Genomic DNA, 17,221 nt, shown 5'->3' on the forward strand with positions numbered 1-17,221 from the left:
TGTCCAGTAGTGCCTAACCACAGGTTCTGAATAGAATATATTCTTTACCCTCACCACAAGCAAAGAGCACTAATGTCCAAGTACCATAAAAAATAAAAGCTTTATTTCTGACCAGCATAGCATAATATGAACATTAATTTGAAGGCTTGTACAATGATGATGGTATAACGGCAATAAACATGTATACTATTTGGCAACTCTCAAGGTTTTATCACGCTCGTGTCTTCACATTTGAACAAGTTGAATCTTGGGAGTCGTCCACCAACTTGGCCTCTATTACCTCCCGAATTTCGCAGTCCATAACCAACCATGGCTGAGTTAACGTCCATTCCGCGTCCCATCATTGGCCACAAAGGACAGATACAGGTAAGCAGTAACTCATTTCAAGCTCAAGAAAAGAAGTAGATTGGGTTGTTTTATGTTGCAGCTGATGAGCCGAGTTGATCAGATGAACTCGGGTTGACCTTTTCAAAATATATGAATTTTCAAATCTGACACTTATTATTAACACGTTATGTCAACTCACGTAACTACTCTTTATGTCGGAGTAGTTAAACTGTGATTTCCCAAATTTTGTCCATTAACCTGTATTCAGATTTCATGACAGGAAATGTTTTGAAAGTTGTCCATATCAGTGGTAAAAATCACGTTGACGTTCAATGTAGAACAATTTATCCCCCTGATATTTCGCGAAATTGTTCCATAAGGACGAACAAAAACTAAAGCTTTCAACGGAACGGAAGTGAAGACATTTCGAAAAATAACCTCATAAGCCATTCTATAAATTTATAATGATAGTTGATATATGTGTTCATGCTTATACTCAAGCCTTCATTATATATGCCAAAAATTAGATCACCTATTTTAAAGAGTGATGGTCACGTGGGAGTAATTATAATTCGTGATAGTGATGGATTTATAAGGTTTTATTGCTCTGTTGATAATAGTTCTATATGAAGCATTGCATTTTATAATCTTGGGGTCTATCTGCAACTGTCATACGGGAAGATGAAAGATAAATGGGAAGGGAAAACGAGAAGTCGTCTTTGCTGAAATGGGATGCTTGATTGTGTTGGCAAATGTTCGATAACTTAATTGGTCTTTTCATTATATAAGTCCTGATGATTTTTTTTTTCTTTTGAAATACTCCTTATGTTGTATGTAACTGAAATTGGCTGTTGACCTTATGATAATTAGGTGATATAAACTGCTCAAAGGTTTATGCACAATTTGTTGACGTGTAAAGTAAGATTAGGGAAAAGTATTGATGTGTTTGTACTTTAGGAATGACTTTTAGTGGGATGAATTACATCTTAACCAAAAAAACAGAGAAACATTATATAGCCCTTCGTTGTTCTCTTCGTTTAAATTGATTAATCTGGTTGTTTTTACTGTCATGTTAAGTATAGGTCATCCTAAATGATAATTCACTTTTATATATATATGTGTAGTAACCCCTATTGCATTATGTATTTTATGTATAAATGATGACGAAAATTACTTATATATATATATATATATATATATATATATATATATATATATATATATATATATATATATATATATATATATACTGTCACCTTTAATGTTATACAATCGTTATCAGGTATAACAATAATTAAGATGACAATGGTCATGTGTGTACGATGGCGGCCAGGCCATGACTTGTTTGGGTTCGTTCGGGAGTAGTGTGGGCTGGAGTCCGCAGCTGATCACGAGGATTCACGGCCGCTCATATTACTTCTCCGAGGCTCGGGTGTCTTTTGTATACCGGTTTATCCGGTTGTCAGATGTGCTAGTGGCCGAACGAGGCTTAAGATGGAGAGGTACGACGAGGATCTCAACGAGAACAGCTTCTTCCAGGTGCTGCAGAAGGATTACGTGGAGGTGTTTGACAGAGCCGTGGTGTCTGGCTGGATAATTTGTGTCCCTCGGACTGGGGCGTTACCAAAGTATGCCCTGGCCCAGGATGATATCCTTGGGCATATATTAGTCCCCAGTGAAGAATTACCGGACACACATTTCAGGACGTTGACTGACAGGAGTGTGGTGTTGAATGAAAATGTGTTGGTGTTGGAGAATAATGTATCCAACCCTCTGTCTGTGCACATTTTGTTTGACGAGACGTTTTATGATGATGATATGAGAAAATATAAGGTAATGTGTCTGGAGGATCCACTTTATGCTTCCCATGCTTTTGCTCCCTCAAGCTGCACAGGTCTTGTAAAGCTTTACTCATTACGGGACTGTATTGACCTTCTCTGGACTGAAGCTGGTGGCGAAAAAGCTTTAGAACGTCTTGATATTATCATTCAGCAATTTCTTAGAAAGAATCTTTTGTTGGAAGAAGAGACTTTACAGAGACTACGTGACCTTGGGAGTGAATTGTTCTCTGAAGCTGTACAAGTGACACTGTCAGATCCACGGCTGGGACAGAAGACAAAGAAGGATCTGTATCTTCTTGAGGGTGTAAAACTGGCTGTTGAGACCTACGTGTTACATGGCATATATAAAAAGTTAATGAAAGGTATTGCTGCCTGTAAAGCTGAGGAGGATGCAAGGCTAAACAGAGTAATAAAGAACCTCTCAGACTTGCAAGTGAGAGATCTAGATATTGATCCAAGACTCTCGTGTAGCCTTACAAAAGCTAAGTTTGAGCTTGCCAATATTGAAGGCTACAGTACACCACTTGGTAAGCTGGGGTGCCTTAAGAGAGCCATATCTTTAGTCACATCGTGTGGCACTGTGATATCTTCAGATGAACTTTTACCTATATTATTGTTTTTAGTTTTAAAAGCAAATTTACCAAATTGGTTTGCTAACATATCATTTCTTAAGCATTTCCGATTTTCAGCATCTTGTTGTGATAGTGGCGAACAGAGTTTTAACATATCATCTCTTGAAGCAGCAGTAGAACATATTAGTTCTGGGTCACTTTTTGGTTCTACCTCACCTGAAGCAGATTGTGTGGTGCATCCTGGGGGTATCAATACGACAAGTCCTGTTTTAAAGAGCATGGAAGAAGCACTCACATGTAGTGGGGTTGACCCTGTGGCAAGATACTTTGAGTGTATTCGCCTTGGCAAAGTGGAAGATGTCAAAGATATTTTGGATGGTAAATACAAGCCCTTTGAGAAAAAAGTGGAAAGTGAACCAAGTCTTGTAGAGGCAGATGCCCAGCTATGTCATCCGCTTTGTTCGTGTGATCGATGTGAAAGGTTGGTTTTAAAACCCAAGGAAGATGTAATGCCTACAGTTCATACAAGAGAGGAAAGAGGATATACTGGTTTACATGTTGCATGCATATTTGGACGTCCAACAGTCGTTGACATGTTGATAGGACGTGGTTCAGATTTGCTTGCAACAGATTTCAGAGGTGCTACACCACTCCACTATGCCGCACAGCGTGGACATCAGAATGCTGTTTTATTGTTGCTTCATGCTGGTGCCGATATAAATAAATGTGATGGTGATACAAATACACCATTGCACTTAAGCTCATTGAATGGACATGTTGCGTGTGTTAAGGCATTACTTTTTTATGCTGAGTCTGTTGGCTGTGAAATTGCAATCAGTGCCCAGAATAATGTTCTTGACACTCCGCTCCACATCGCTAGTAGGTGGGGTTACTCTGCTATTGTTGAGTTGCTGTTGGACAGACTACTTGCTTTGGGATCAAGCCTGACTGTTTATAATAATCGGAAGCTAACCGCTTTAGATTGTGCACACAATCGTCATATTGCTAGAATGATTTTAGATGCAAAGATGAGGGAAGATGAGGAGCTTCATGGCTTTTTAAGAGTATATACAGATAGCTCAAATTCTCCGAAACGAAAATCATTAGACTTTGAAAAATGTGCTGAAAATACAGAAGTCTGCAGGCCAAAGAATATTCTTTACCGGAAAAATGCTGTTCACATGAAGCTAATAGAGAAAATGCTCAAAGCTGTTAGAGTTGGTGATATTAAGCTAGCATGCTTTTACCTTGGCATTGAGGATAGAACCAGGAATACTGACAATGAAGTGTCACCACCCAGAACTTTGTGCCACCCACTCTGCCAGTGCTCTAAATGTGCTCCACATATGCACTGTAACCAAGAATCATCAGACTCCTATAATACAACCTCCATCAATGCTTGCAATGGAGATGGCTTCACTGCTCTGCATGTTGCTGTTACACACGGCCACCTTCAGCTTACTAGAGTATTGTTAGACCAAGGAGCGGACCCTGATGTTCAGACCTGCAGCAAGAACATGACTCCCCTCCACATAGCTGCCCAGAGTTGTAATTTTGATTTGATGGAGTCCTTAGTGACTCATGGTGCTCAAGTGGACCTACAGGATGTGTGTGGCAACACTGCCCTTCATCACTGTAGTGTGAAGGGATTTGACCAAGGTGTGAAGTTGCTGCTGGATTGGAAGGCAATGAAGGATATCTCAAATTTATCAGACAACACACCTGCTCAGGAAGCTGAGAAAAGGGGCCACTGGCATATAGTAGAGATGCTCTTTGGAAAAATTATGCCACACTAGATTGTTCTATCTGCACCAAACTACTGCAAGTGAGGAATATATAATAGTGTAAGTTTACAGCATTCTTTTTTTTATTAGCTATTTGTAGAGAAACCATTATTCCAGCCAATATGATTTTGAAGTAATCTTGTAGCCATAATTGCTACATGATTACTCGAGGATCTCATTGACAGTTGCTGTAGTAGCTCTGCTATTTTGTTTACCCCCTTGCATTTCAATGTATGGCAATGTGTCAGACTTTACATACTTTTTGGTTCCTATTTGACTAGAATATCGTTTTAATCATAAGCTCTTATTAAGGCTAACAAGTACAGTTGCCATTTTCCTGAAATCTCAGTTCCATCTTGCTGTTGCTGTCATGTTACTAACTTATCTCACTGGTAATGTAGATTAATGCTTTCCATGAGTATATATCATCACGATCAGATGTTCCATTTTATTGATTCTCATTTAACTTCTTGTCAAGTTTTGCTTTTTCATTCCTTAACATATTAAGCTTTTTATAAGTTTCTAACCTAACCCTCTCAAAGACCTTTATTATGTACCCAATTTTTTATTGTAGTTCTTATAATGTTGGATAGCAAGCATTATGTAAAAGATTTTAAAGAAGAGTTTGTGGTACTTTTCAGATTATCTTTGGACCCATGTTTTCTGGAAAAACAACCGAGCTGATGAGGCGGCTTAAACGATACCAAATTTCTACTCACAAGTGTCTTACTATTAAGTATGCAAATGACATTAGGTAAGTCTGGGCATCCTTTTTATTCACACAATTAATAGTGTATGGTACTTTACGCTTGGATGAGGTGGAGGTTTTGTAAAAATGTGTAAACCAGTGGTTTTCTTAAAAAGAACTTTCAGGAAGATGCATGTCTATTTTTTTTTTATTTTCATTTTCTGAATTGCAAAGTAGCACCAGGAACAGATGACTGCTTAAGAGGAAATATAACTTGATTACTTCCTGTGTTCCTTTTTTATAATGATGTGCAAGGGAAAGATTTTCAGCCCACTAGTCACCTTATGTGACACACTATTATTTTTTCAGTCCTCATGGATAATGTTGTATTTATCTAATAAAGTGCAGTACTGTATAACTTTCCATATGAATGCATGTGTTTTGGAGTTATGTACTTCCTGTATTGTGTAAGAAAACTTAGGTTGTGTTAGGAGGAAAAAATTAAGCTGAAACAATGATGATTTTCTTCCCGAATGATGTTACATTTTTCCATGAACACTTCATGTAGAGGAAGCTCACAGTATTCAGGAATCGTTTTGAAATCGATAGTGCTCAGTGTAACAAAAAAAATAAAGACCTATTATGCTCGTTTTCATTGTAAATGTATACTTTGTGTTAATATATGACAAGGCTATATATGAGATGCAGTGCCATTAATTTCTTTTGAGATTATTATTTTATGCTTAATCTCTATATTCAGGTATTGCAAAGTATCTGTACACTAGTTTTGGTAGCTAGTTGTATTGTATTTTGGCAGCATGAAATGGTCTGTTTACTTTTGCTTTTATGGTTAGGTAATGGGATAGTGCATTTGTTCCCAAACTTTCTCTGACACTGGGCATCAGAAGAACATGAGTGTTGCTTATAACCTGTGTATTTTTTCTTTATAGTATTTACTTGACATTTTCTCTGCATATAAATATATTGTTTTGCACAGATTTACTATAGTTTAATGGTGTAGTATATTACTGTAATATGTACTTTTACACATACAGAGATAATTGTTTGCAGTACACTTCTTCGAAGAGAATTAAGTTTTTAAATTTCAAAACAAACTTTTTCAGGTATGACAAGAATGGTATTGCTACTCATGATCAACAAGTTTTACCTGCAGTAGCTACTACAACTTTGAAAGAAGTAAAAGAAACAGCCAAGAAATATAGTGTCATTGGAATAGATGAAGGACAGTTTGTAAGTAGTTTTTGCTGAAGTATGGATATAAATGCATGCAGGCTATCACTAACATATCTTTCTACCCAGTATTCTTTTGACATCCAGCTAGCATACACACCATCACATAAAGCTGAATTTTTTCTTGAAATATTGTATAATCTGTATATTGAATAAACACAGTGCAGTAGAGACATTTACTAATTTAGGGTTTGTCTAATTTTTAGTAACACCATTCTTATTTACATGGGATGGATCAAGTGCATGTGGGTATTAACGTTTGTCCAAAATTGGGATACCCTCTTAATCCCACCAGCTAGCAAAGGGCAAGGATGCTTTCTTTCAAGTTTTGGGCACCTTTGCAAATTAGGGGAGTCTGCTTTAATACTTTTGGCATCAGCAGTACTGTCAGCATATGCATCTAAAGGAGTTGGCTTTGTTTAACATTACAGAGGTGAGCGTAGTAATCTCGTTACTAATGCTAATAGAGCAATAGATTTTGGGTCTAGAACATAAAAAGGGAAATGAAATTTGTGAAGGATTGTGATAAACAGTCTTTCTTCTGGAGTTGGTCATAAACCAGATTATTTTGGAAAGGCTGTTTGAATGCAGACATCATGTACAAGATGTTTGTAATAGATGTAGAAAAATACCAAAAAGTCTTCAGGTTTTGATGAATCTGCTGAATAGATAAAAGAAGGTGAAAGGGTATGTGAAATTGATGCAACAAGTCAGGCATTATTTTGGAGTGAAAGCACAGTTCTATAGGGCTTGGCCTTAATCTATATTAAGTTGTAGTTATTGCACCTGATTGCATACTTTATCAAGCTGAACCTCTTAATTCTCTACACATTATACAGTGTATTCATTGTATGATAACTTTTTCATGATCCATTCGTGCTGTTGCCATGTGTCATTGGATGATAATCTTTTCCTGGTCTGTTAATACTGGGCTGGTACATATATACTTACCCATTAATTTTTAGTTTGCATCAATATGTCCCTCAGTTTGCTTATCAGAACAGGAGCAAGGTTCAATATCAGCAAAATTAATTTGAAAAAAGTTACATGTGGCCTTGGATGTAAGCAATATACCTCAGTTGCTTTATATGTTGATTCATAAAGCTAAATTGATTAAAAGAGGAAGAAGGAGGTATAAAAGTGGATGAAGGTTGTACATATCTTAATGAAGGATAATACAGGTATTGAAGGCATATGTAGGACACAGTTTAGAGGGATTAGGTCACTTGTTTGGATGTGTATGAAATAAGGATACAAGATAAACGGTTTGAAAAAAATTTTTATTGCAAGTATGCATGACTTAGGATATTCGACAACTCAGGTGTGATTTTAGTTGATGCTTTGGAAGTACAGCACGGGGGAGATAGTTTCAGGTTCCTAACTGAAAACATTGGTGGGCCACCAGTACATGAAATATACCCATCATGATGTAGGAGTGTTTCAGATACATACTTATCTCAGATAGTTTTTGTGTTTAGGTAGGAAAAAAAGCAATTGGTGTGTGCATGACATAAAAGCTGTGAGAGAGCTAAGTTGAAACTTATCATGCCATGTGATACTTATCTGAGAGTTAGCATGTTATTCTAGAGGCAGATGAAAAGGCAAAGAGGAAAAGTAAAGGGTTAAAGGAGGACCCCAAAACTGAATTTTAAAGTAAGTTTAAATGTCAAGTGAGAGATACTGAATTGATACTACAAGGTTAAGTTGAGGTCGTGTGGCGCTGGCAGAATTCATATAAACAGAGGCTGCCACATATATATATGACATGGTAGGAGTAGGTTGTGGACAGCAACCTCAGAAGATCCTATGGGAGATGATATATTTGTGAAGAAGGTCTGTGGAATTGTATTTAAAGGTACAAGAATAAACTTGCTTTAAAGATGAAGCAGTGTAATCAGTGATTTGATTGAATAGTGCTACAGGTAATTTGTATAAGGATGCATTTTTTTTCCCATGTGTGATGGAGTTTCCTGTGCAGTACAAGTGAAGTGTGAATTATCTTTCATGTTTAAAGTGAAAAAAAATGTGTTACATAGTATTGGAGTCTTTATTTACTTCAGCATACTGGACCTTCAGAAAGTGAGAAACAGTTTGCACTCAATTCAGTTTGTGTAAAGATATATGTAAAGATATATAACATGTATAGATGACTTTTTGTGTAATAGTTTATTGGTACTTAGCTGAGGAATTTGGGAAAGGTTTTAAAGTTATTTTTTTATAATTGTGTTTTCCCTTACAGAGTGCCATTAGTTGTAAGTCTTAGCTGGTTTTATTTTTTTAGTTCCCAGATACTGTTGAGTTTGCAGAAGAAATGGCTAACCTTGGGAAGATTGTAATTGTAGCTGCACTGGATGGAACTTACCAGAGATTAGCTTTTGGTAATATTCTGCAGTTGGTCCCTCTTGCAGAGTCTGTTGTGAAGTTAACTGCTGTGTGTATGAGTTGCTATGAAGAGGCTTCATACACCAAGCGCATATCTTCAGAAACTGCTGTGAGTTGGTCATAATTACTGGTAACTCTCTCAAAGCTTTAGATATCTATATTTAGTAAGGTTTTCCTTGCATTATAATTGGCAGTTTTGATTAATATACTCTGGTAATGAAAGGAAATCTTTTACAGCCATATTATCCCATATATTGATAAAGTTATGTGTAGAACTAAATGGCTCATGATCAGAAGTGGCCTCTGCTGTTGTTATCTCCAGCTGAAGCATGGGTGAAAGTATGTAGAGGCTTTAGGAAATGGTATGGGTGGAAAGAGGGCAGTCATACTTTACTGAGCTTGGAAAAGTGTCTTACGTGAAGAGATACCAGGAGAGATCGAGTGTAGGTAGAATGGCAAAAGATGAGAATAAATTAAACTAGGAGAGTGGAAGAGAAATGACATAATTAGGGAGGCAAAGCTGACATGTGCAAGAGATGTTAATGGTGTAAGTTGGACAGGTGAGAAAGGGTGGTGAGATGACAAAGTTAAGATTCCACTGAAAGAGAAAAGAGAGGTGTATGGGTGTTATTTGCTGGAAATGATTGCAAATGGTTGGAGAACATACAAGAGAAAGCAACCAGAGGTCAAAAGGAAGGTGCAGTGGTTGAAAAAGAAGGCAGATGAGAGGGAGAGTTGGTGAATTTTAACAACCTTCGGGGAAAATGAAAAAATGTTTTTGAAGAAGGTTGATACTGTGAGAAAAAAGACAACAAAAGGGAACATTGGTGTAGGGAGCAAATGAGGGAGTGACAATAGGCAGAAATGAGGTAAAGTGATGGAGTATTTTTAAGGACTATTGAATGTGCTTGATGATAGGGTGGCAGATATGGGTTGTTTGAAGTAAAAAAAAGAGGTGGTGAAAAGAAAGCCTTTTGTAAGGTGTACTGTGACAAGGCTGCAGTAATGGATGGTACTGTAGTTGAATTTTGTAAGAGTAGAAGTGACTGTGTCTGTTGATGGCTTTGTTAGGATTTTCAATGTATGTATGGATTATTATGAGGGGCCAGAGTAATGGTGGAATGCCTGTTTAGTGTTATTGTGTTATGGCAAGGGGCACAAATGTGAAAGATCAAACTACATAGGTATAAATTTGTTGAAGTTTACCTGGCAACTTACATGAGAGAATTATGACTAAGAGGGCGGAGGCATGCACAGAGCATCATAGTGGGGAGGAAGAATGTGATTTCAGGAGTGGTAGAGGATGTGTGGACGATATATTTGCTTTGAAGAATTTGTGAGAGAGTGCTTAGTGACAGAATGATTTAAATGTAGCATTTATGGATCAGAAGAAAGCATATAATAGAACTGATAGAGACATTTTTGGAAGTTGTTACAAATATATGGTGATAGGAAAGTGAAATGTGATGAAGGTTTCAGAAATATTAATTGTATAGCCAGTTTTTATGCTTGGGCAACAAACTAGTGAACCCTATTGGAGATCATAATGATTATCGCATATGTTTATGAGTGACAAGGGTGGATCAAGTAAGTAATGATATGGTGAGAGAGAGGTGTGGTAATAGAAGATTATGGTGGGAAAAGTTGAAGAAGGTGTGCTCAAATGAATATGTCCTTATGAAGAGAATGACTGAGGAGAGATTGACAAAGAGGATGTATGTGTCAGAAGTAGAAAGGGGGAATCCAAATTGGAGATGGAAGGACTGAGTGAGTAATATTCTGAGTGCTTAGGGCCTGAACATGCAGGAGAGTGAATTGGAGCAATATGATTTATATGAGCCTATTTAATGTCGGGGATTTAATCGAGGCAAATGAAGCAGCCAGGAAAAACCGCAGAAAGGTCATGGGACCTGGTTGTGGATAGGGGGCTGTGGTTTCAATGGATTACACATGACAACTAGAGAATGGATGCGAGAAAATGAGGCCTTTCCTTCATCTGAGTTAATGGTACCTCACTGAACAGCTACTTATGGTGTAACAGTTTAAAATAGATTCCCTCATGTGTTGCAGGTTGAGGTGATTGGTGGTTGTGATAAATACATAGCTGCTTGTCGAAAATGCTACTTCCTTGGTACCCCACAGAAACAATCACATGATTTACCGCTCAAAGCAATCCAGGTAAAGTGCTACAGTATCTGTTTCTTTCTTTTTTCCAGATGTGTATTTTCATGTATTCATAAATGGGTGCCTCATCCTCTTCCGTAGATTTCAACATAATACTGTGCCTTTTTCTCTTGTATCTTATGTAGTCAAGTACTGTAAGTCTTGATGATAATGCAAAGAGGATAAAAGTAGATAAGTTGAGAAATAAAAGTGTAAAACTTAATATTAAGAAGTTTAATGAAAAGCCAGAATTTCATGAAAACAGCACAAAGGTTAAGATGATGTAAAGCCATGAATAAGACTTGCACAAAGGCGTGTGGCACAGTAAGGATACATTGTGGAAAGGGGCACAGCAAGATGTAATGCAAATGAGGAAGTAGATAGGAGAGTGTAGAAGCTGAATCTTTTGGGAGATGGTTATGTATGAGAATTGAGGGCAAAAAGTGTACAATAAAGTTGTCGATAAAATTGTAAAAGAAAAGAAAAAGAAAGGAAAATGAAAGTTTCATAGAAGGGAGGTATATAGGTGTAAAAGGGAGGTCTTTGTGGAAAGATACGGTTTTGAGACAGGCTTTGGAAGACTGCTTGTGACATGTTGAAATTTTGAAGTGATGGAGGGCATAACTTAAAAGAACTTATTGTGGATGATAATATAAGATACATGGGTATTAGCACTATAGGACTAATCCTTTCACTGTAGCAAACATATGAGCCATCACTCATTTTCTGTGCAGCTGGGAAATAAACCACCTCCTCCTCGCAAACAACAGAGCTTTGGTAGTAGACTACACCTTTAAACATACCATATTTGACCTAAAAGATACTTGCCTATCCTTCCTTGCACTCCTTAGTGCATCCAAGACCTCACCCCATCTTCCATCTTATAACTCATGTCAGCCCCCGTGGTTCCATTTATTGCCACTTTTACTCCTAGATAACTATAGCTCTCCATTTCCTTCAGGTCCTTCCGATTTAAAGTTATACTCAAACCATCCTGTCTCATTCTTTGTTGCACTTCATTATTTTACTTTCCATGAAATTTCATCTTGCTTTTATCCTTTCATGCTCTTCTAGGCTCTGTCACCAGTTTTTGGTGTTTCTCTGTGGAGTCTGCCTCCAGGGCCTAGTCATCTGCAAACAGCATGTGAATTTGCTTTCCATGGCTTCACCCCAGCATACCAGAGACCTGCCCTCACACAAGCACCCTTACACTTCTCGCACTACTATGTCTATGAAAAAATTAAGAGAATCAAAGTGATACTGCACATCCTTGACACAGATGCACCTTCCCCGGGAATTATTCACCTTCCTCCATAATTTCACACATCCCTTAATTTCTTAGTTAAAATTTTGCTTGTAATTACTTTGTGTACACCAAATATTCATGGCACTTTCCACAAGGCCACTTCCAACCTGATCTTAAGTTTCCCCATGCCCAGAAATTTACTCTCAAGTATTTCACACTTGTAGTCTTCAGAGTAAACTCCCAGTCCACACATCCTGTCTTTCCTGAAACCACATTTCTCCTCCCCAGTCAGATGCTTTATCATGCTAACACTCCTATACACTTAAACTGGATACAGTTAACAGACAAGCATCTTATTACTTCAAGCATTCACTTACCTTTCTCTTGACCTACAGCTTTCTCTTGTGCATCTTCCAGTCATAAAATCCTCCCCTGCAGGTACCATCTATACACCTCTCATTTCTTTTTCCCACCACCACTAGCCCATACAACTCCAGCAGCTCAAGGTCTCATTACTACTTTTTTCAGGACCTTCTCCATACATTTTCATCAAATATAAACATATGGTAGTAGTAGTCAGTTGGAATATTAGGTATGAGCCTCTGCAGACTCTGTTCTAGAGTTGCCCTCTGCCAGTGGCCTGTTAAGGGTGAGGCACTAAAGGCTAAGAAGCAGCACTGGAGTTCACTAGTTATGGGGAGACTATTGCCATGGCTACCCCCTTGAGGGAGTTCCAGGTGGGAACAGGCATCAGAGATACAGATAGATCAACAGAAATATCAAAAGTATGTAATGACAGAGTGTGGCATAAAGGGTTAGAAATGATCTTGTTCAAGAACATGAACTCCCCCAATAACATGGGTTTCAATTGCTTGATTAGCAGCAGATTGTCCAGGAGTGGAACCCCCTTACAAGTTGAGATACTGGTTTACATCATAAAAACTAATTCCCAAAACTTTTTATCCTCCCTTTACTCATTGTATTCCAGCACTGTCTTGCCACATCAAAATATTGTTTGATTTCCAGTTTTAAACATCCAAACTTTATATTTTCATAGTTGATTTTTATTATAACCTCTTATTCTCTATCTCATTTCAGATGTACATAATACTAAGACAGGTAGGACAGGTAGAATATTGAAATTACTTAATTCTAAAATCCATAAACTCTCAGAATCCATCATCCATTGCATTCAAGATTACTGACACTGGAGCATGTTTCCAATTGATAAATTTCATTAAATGTTATGTATATAGTAGTATGTATATATTCATCTTAATACTTAATTGCTTTGTCCTGTGTTTGTGAGGTAGTGGCAGGAACAGATGAAGAAAGGCTACATTTGGTCACAACCATTCTGTAGGTGTCTTGTGTAATGCACCAAAACCACAGCTCCTTATCTACAACAGGCCCCACAGACCTTTTCATGGTTTCCAAAGCCACTTCATATTACATCAACCCCTACATACCACATTGTTCCAATGCACTCTTACCTCGTGCACACTGTTCACCTTCCTGCACGCTAATGCCCTGATCACTTAAAATCTTTTTCACTCCATCCTTCCATCTCCAATTTGGTCTCCCCATCTCCTTTGTTCCCTCCACTTCTGACACATACATCCTCTTTGTCAACCTCTCCTTACTCATTCTCTTCATATGTCCAGACCATTTCAGCTCACACTCATCTCTCTCAATCGCACTCTTTTTATAATCACACATCTGTCTTACTCTTACATATTGTCCTCAAACATTTAATTTTCAACACATCCACCCTCCTCCACACTTCTTCATCTAAAGCCCATGCCTTGCATCCATATAACACTGTTAGAATATACATTCAAACATACCCATCTTCACCCTGCTTGAAAACGACCACTCATTCCTCACATTCTTCAGTGCTCACAAAACCTTTGCCTCCTCACCTACCCTACAACTCGCTTACCACTTTCATGGTCCCATTTGCTGTCGTGTCCACTCACACATATCTAAAACATTTCACTTACCCTCATTTGTCTCCATTCAAACTCACATCCCATCTTGCTAAACCTAATAACCTTGCTTTTATTCACATTTTCTCTTAACACTATTATATATTTCCATGTATAGTTATAAATGCCAGGGATAATGTATGTTGGAGTGTGAGTTTGAATGGAGAGAACCTGGAAGTGGATATGGCAGTGCATCAAACCATGGGTGCTGAAGTCATAGTTTCTGGGAAGGGTCAAAAGGTCCTAGGCACATTGATGAGTGTCTGAAATGAGGTTACTATCTGTTAAGAGCAAAGACTGATATGTTTGATGGTATAATGGTCCCATTAGTGTTGTATGGATGCAGGTTGTGGGCTGTAGATAGAAAGTGTATGAGGGCGAATGGGTTGGGAATTAAATATTCGAGAAGTGATAAGGTAAGAGAAATTTGAGTTTGTACGAATGTATGAGAGAACTGAAGAGGGTGTTATGAAATGGTTTGGACATATGGAGAGGAGTGAGGAGAGGCTGACATCGAGGATATACACGACAAATAGAAAGAACTAGGCGAAGGGGGAACCAAGGAGGAGGTGGAGGGATGGAGTGAAAGAAACTTAAAGTGATCCAGGCCTGAATATGTAGAAGTGTGAGGTGTGTATGGTTTCGAGTGATGCGGTATACAGGGGATGATATGCTGTTGGGGCTTGGTTGTGAAAGAAGGGCTTGGGTTTCAGTACATTTCAGAACCTAGCTTAGGCTGTGGTATTTATGTGTAAAACTCACTTCCCTTAACTCACAGGTGATTATACATGGCAGCTACAGAGTGGATGTGAACATATGAAATCATTCTTTCATCTGTTCCTGGCAGTACCTTGTTGCATGGAAAATGACAAGTATGAAAAACAAAACACTTGGTCAAGATGACAGTTTGTTCAAATCACAGTCTAGGGCCCCCTCGGTTTCTAAAATTTGAAATTCTAAAACTTTATCATTGCTTGATCATGTGAATTATGGGTTTTCACTATTCTACCTGAATTATAAAACCTCAATTTATTCCAGTAGATGTGATTTGCAGAAATGTTAAAATTCAGTTGTATTTAAATAAAGCTATTATTTTTTTCTCAGGAAAATATGGAGTCCAACGATACCCTCAGCTTGTGCAAACGCCGCCTTTTGGAAAATAGAGAGGGATCACATGAAAGTTTATCTTACAAGGAGAATAGCATGATGCAAGTCTTATGATGGACATATTTAGCTCAAACTATCAAGTGAACCTTTCTTAACATATAGAAATATTATGTCGGTATCTATTTGAAATTTGCAGAAAGTTTAGTGTTTACATTTATCATTCCAAGCACCCACTTATTATTATGAGTTAGATTGGCTTACATCATACAGTGCATGCTTAGATTAACAAATAAAAAGTTTATTTTTAAGTTTTAATCACATTATAAACCATTTTATTTTTGTAATACTGAGCTATTCTTTAAGTGTTTGCAAGTTAAATTTGATTGAAACTGTTGCAATAAATATATATATATATATATTGTTACAGGGAACACATGATCTGTAAGGTGCTATATATTAGAATCACATCCCATCTTTAAGAAAAATATTTTCAACTGAAGTTTTGGTTTTAGTATTCCTTATACTGCATTATCAAATTGTTAGTGTTCTAAGTATCCCAATATTGAAGTTTACTGTATAACATTCATGAAGACAAAAAACTACTGAAACCTAAAACGCAAACAGATTTTATCATATATGGCCCAGGAATCTTATCTATGCATAACTGTAAAAGTTTATTTTACTTAACTAACCATGTATGGGAAAGAAAAAAATAATATTACACACCTCAGTGCATGATATATCCACACTTATCCAGTTTAAATATATAAAAACAACCCTTTTATTGGGTGGCGACAGCTTATAACCTGTGCTCCACAAGAAATCGGATTATGAAGGGTTACTTTGGAGCTAAAAAGTCCTCTATGGGGCTACAGTTCCTTGCTTTTGCTAACAATGACACTCTCTAAGAGGGTAACTTATCATTTGCTCTGTTACCACTTGCAGGCAGAGTCTTGAGCTCTGTATGCAATACAAATGGAGAGGACATGAAAATGAAATGTCTCAGGATATGTGGTGTGAGGTATGTTGATCATGTAAGGAATTTTGGTTTGAGAGGTGTGGTAGTGTGCACACACTCATTGAAAGAGATGACCAAGGTGCTGAAATACCTTACTCATACTGAAAGCATTTGCAAAGAAAAAACTCAGAAGAGAAGTGAGGGGAGACCAAAAGGGAGATAGAAGGATGGAGTGAAGGGGCCTTTGGAGAACTGAGGTGTGAACATCCATGAGTAGGTGATAGAAATGCATGAGATGAAATGGCACAGATTGATATGATTGATGGGTAAACGTATTTTCAATGGTCTCAACTAGCACAAAGAAGTGTACATGGGAAAACCATGAAATAATCTGTCGGACTTGGCTGAGGATGATAGGTTCTGGTTTCAGTACATTATACTATCTATATTTCTGATGCCTGTCCTCAACCAGAACTCCCTCAAGGGGATGACCATGGCAATAGTGTCTCCATAACTAATGAAATCCAGTGCCCATTCTTCCCCTTTAGTGGATCACCCTGTACCCTTAACAGGCCGATGCCAGAGGGCAACTCTAACACAGTGTTTGCAAAGGCTCTTACCTATATAGTGTTCCTACCAACTGCTGCTTAATGCTCCTATTTAGTGTTCCTACTGACTATTACCTAATGCTCCTACCCTCTACTTCCACCTACTGTTTCTACATAAGTCTCCTGTCTAAATGTTCCTATCTACCAGTACTTTCACTGTCCATCTCAAATGACTGCTTTATGGCAAAATTAAGGTACAATACATATTGTAATGTTATTTTCTAGGACTCTGCCTACAATGGTTGCATCAAAAACACATCCATTCCTGCAGAATTCTCTCTATTTATCAATAAAGTGTGTTAAATC

General features: G+C 37.6%; 1 protein-coding gene across 3 annotated transcripts; it reads left to right on the forward strand.

Moving 5' to 3' along the window:
* The first annotated feature begins 208 nt into the window (after window positions 1–208).
* LOC139746629 (thymidine kinase, cytosolic-like) lies at window positions 209–15,848 on the forward strand. 3 transcript variants are annotated; one of them, XM_071658046.1, is made up of 6 exons: window positions 209–366; window positions 5,166–5,278; window positions 6,337–6,463; window positions 8,745–8,954; window positions 10,916–11,023; window positions 15,347–15,609. In XM_071658046.1, the coding sequence occupies exons 1-6, from the start codon at window positions 310–312 to the stop codon at window positions 15,461–15,463; spliced, it is 732 nt and encodes a 243-aa protein (XP_071514147.1). In that variant the 5' UTR covers window positions 209–309; the 3' UTR covers window positions 15,464–15,609. The 3 variants fall into 3 exon arrangements, 2 of the variants coding, with proteins under 2 accessions (XP_071514147.1, XP_071514148.1); XM_071658047.1 differs by lacking the exon at window positions 209–366 and adding an exon at window positions 1,686–4,584 and having other exon boundaries at window positions 15,347–15,848; XR_011712185.1 differs by lacking the exons at window positions 209–366; window positions 8,745–8,954; window positions 10,916–11,023; window positions 15,347–15,609 and adding an exon at window positions 1,679–4,584 and having other exon boundaries at window positions 6,337–6,363.
* Window positions 15,849–17,221: the final 1,373 nt, after the last annotated feature.

The sequence above is a fragment of the Panulirus ornatus genome, chromosome 65 (assembly GCF_036320965.1).
Source record: "Panulirus ornatus isolate Po-2019 chromosome 65, ASM3632096v1, whole genome shotgun sequence".
In the NCBI taxonomy this organism is placed as follows: Eukaryota; Metazoa; Arthropoda; class Malacostraca; order Decapoda; family Palinuridae; genus Panulirus; species Panulirus ornatus.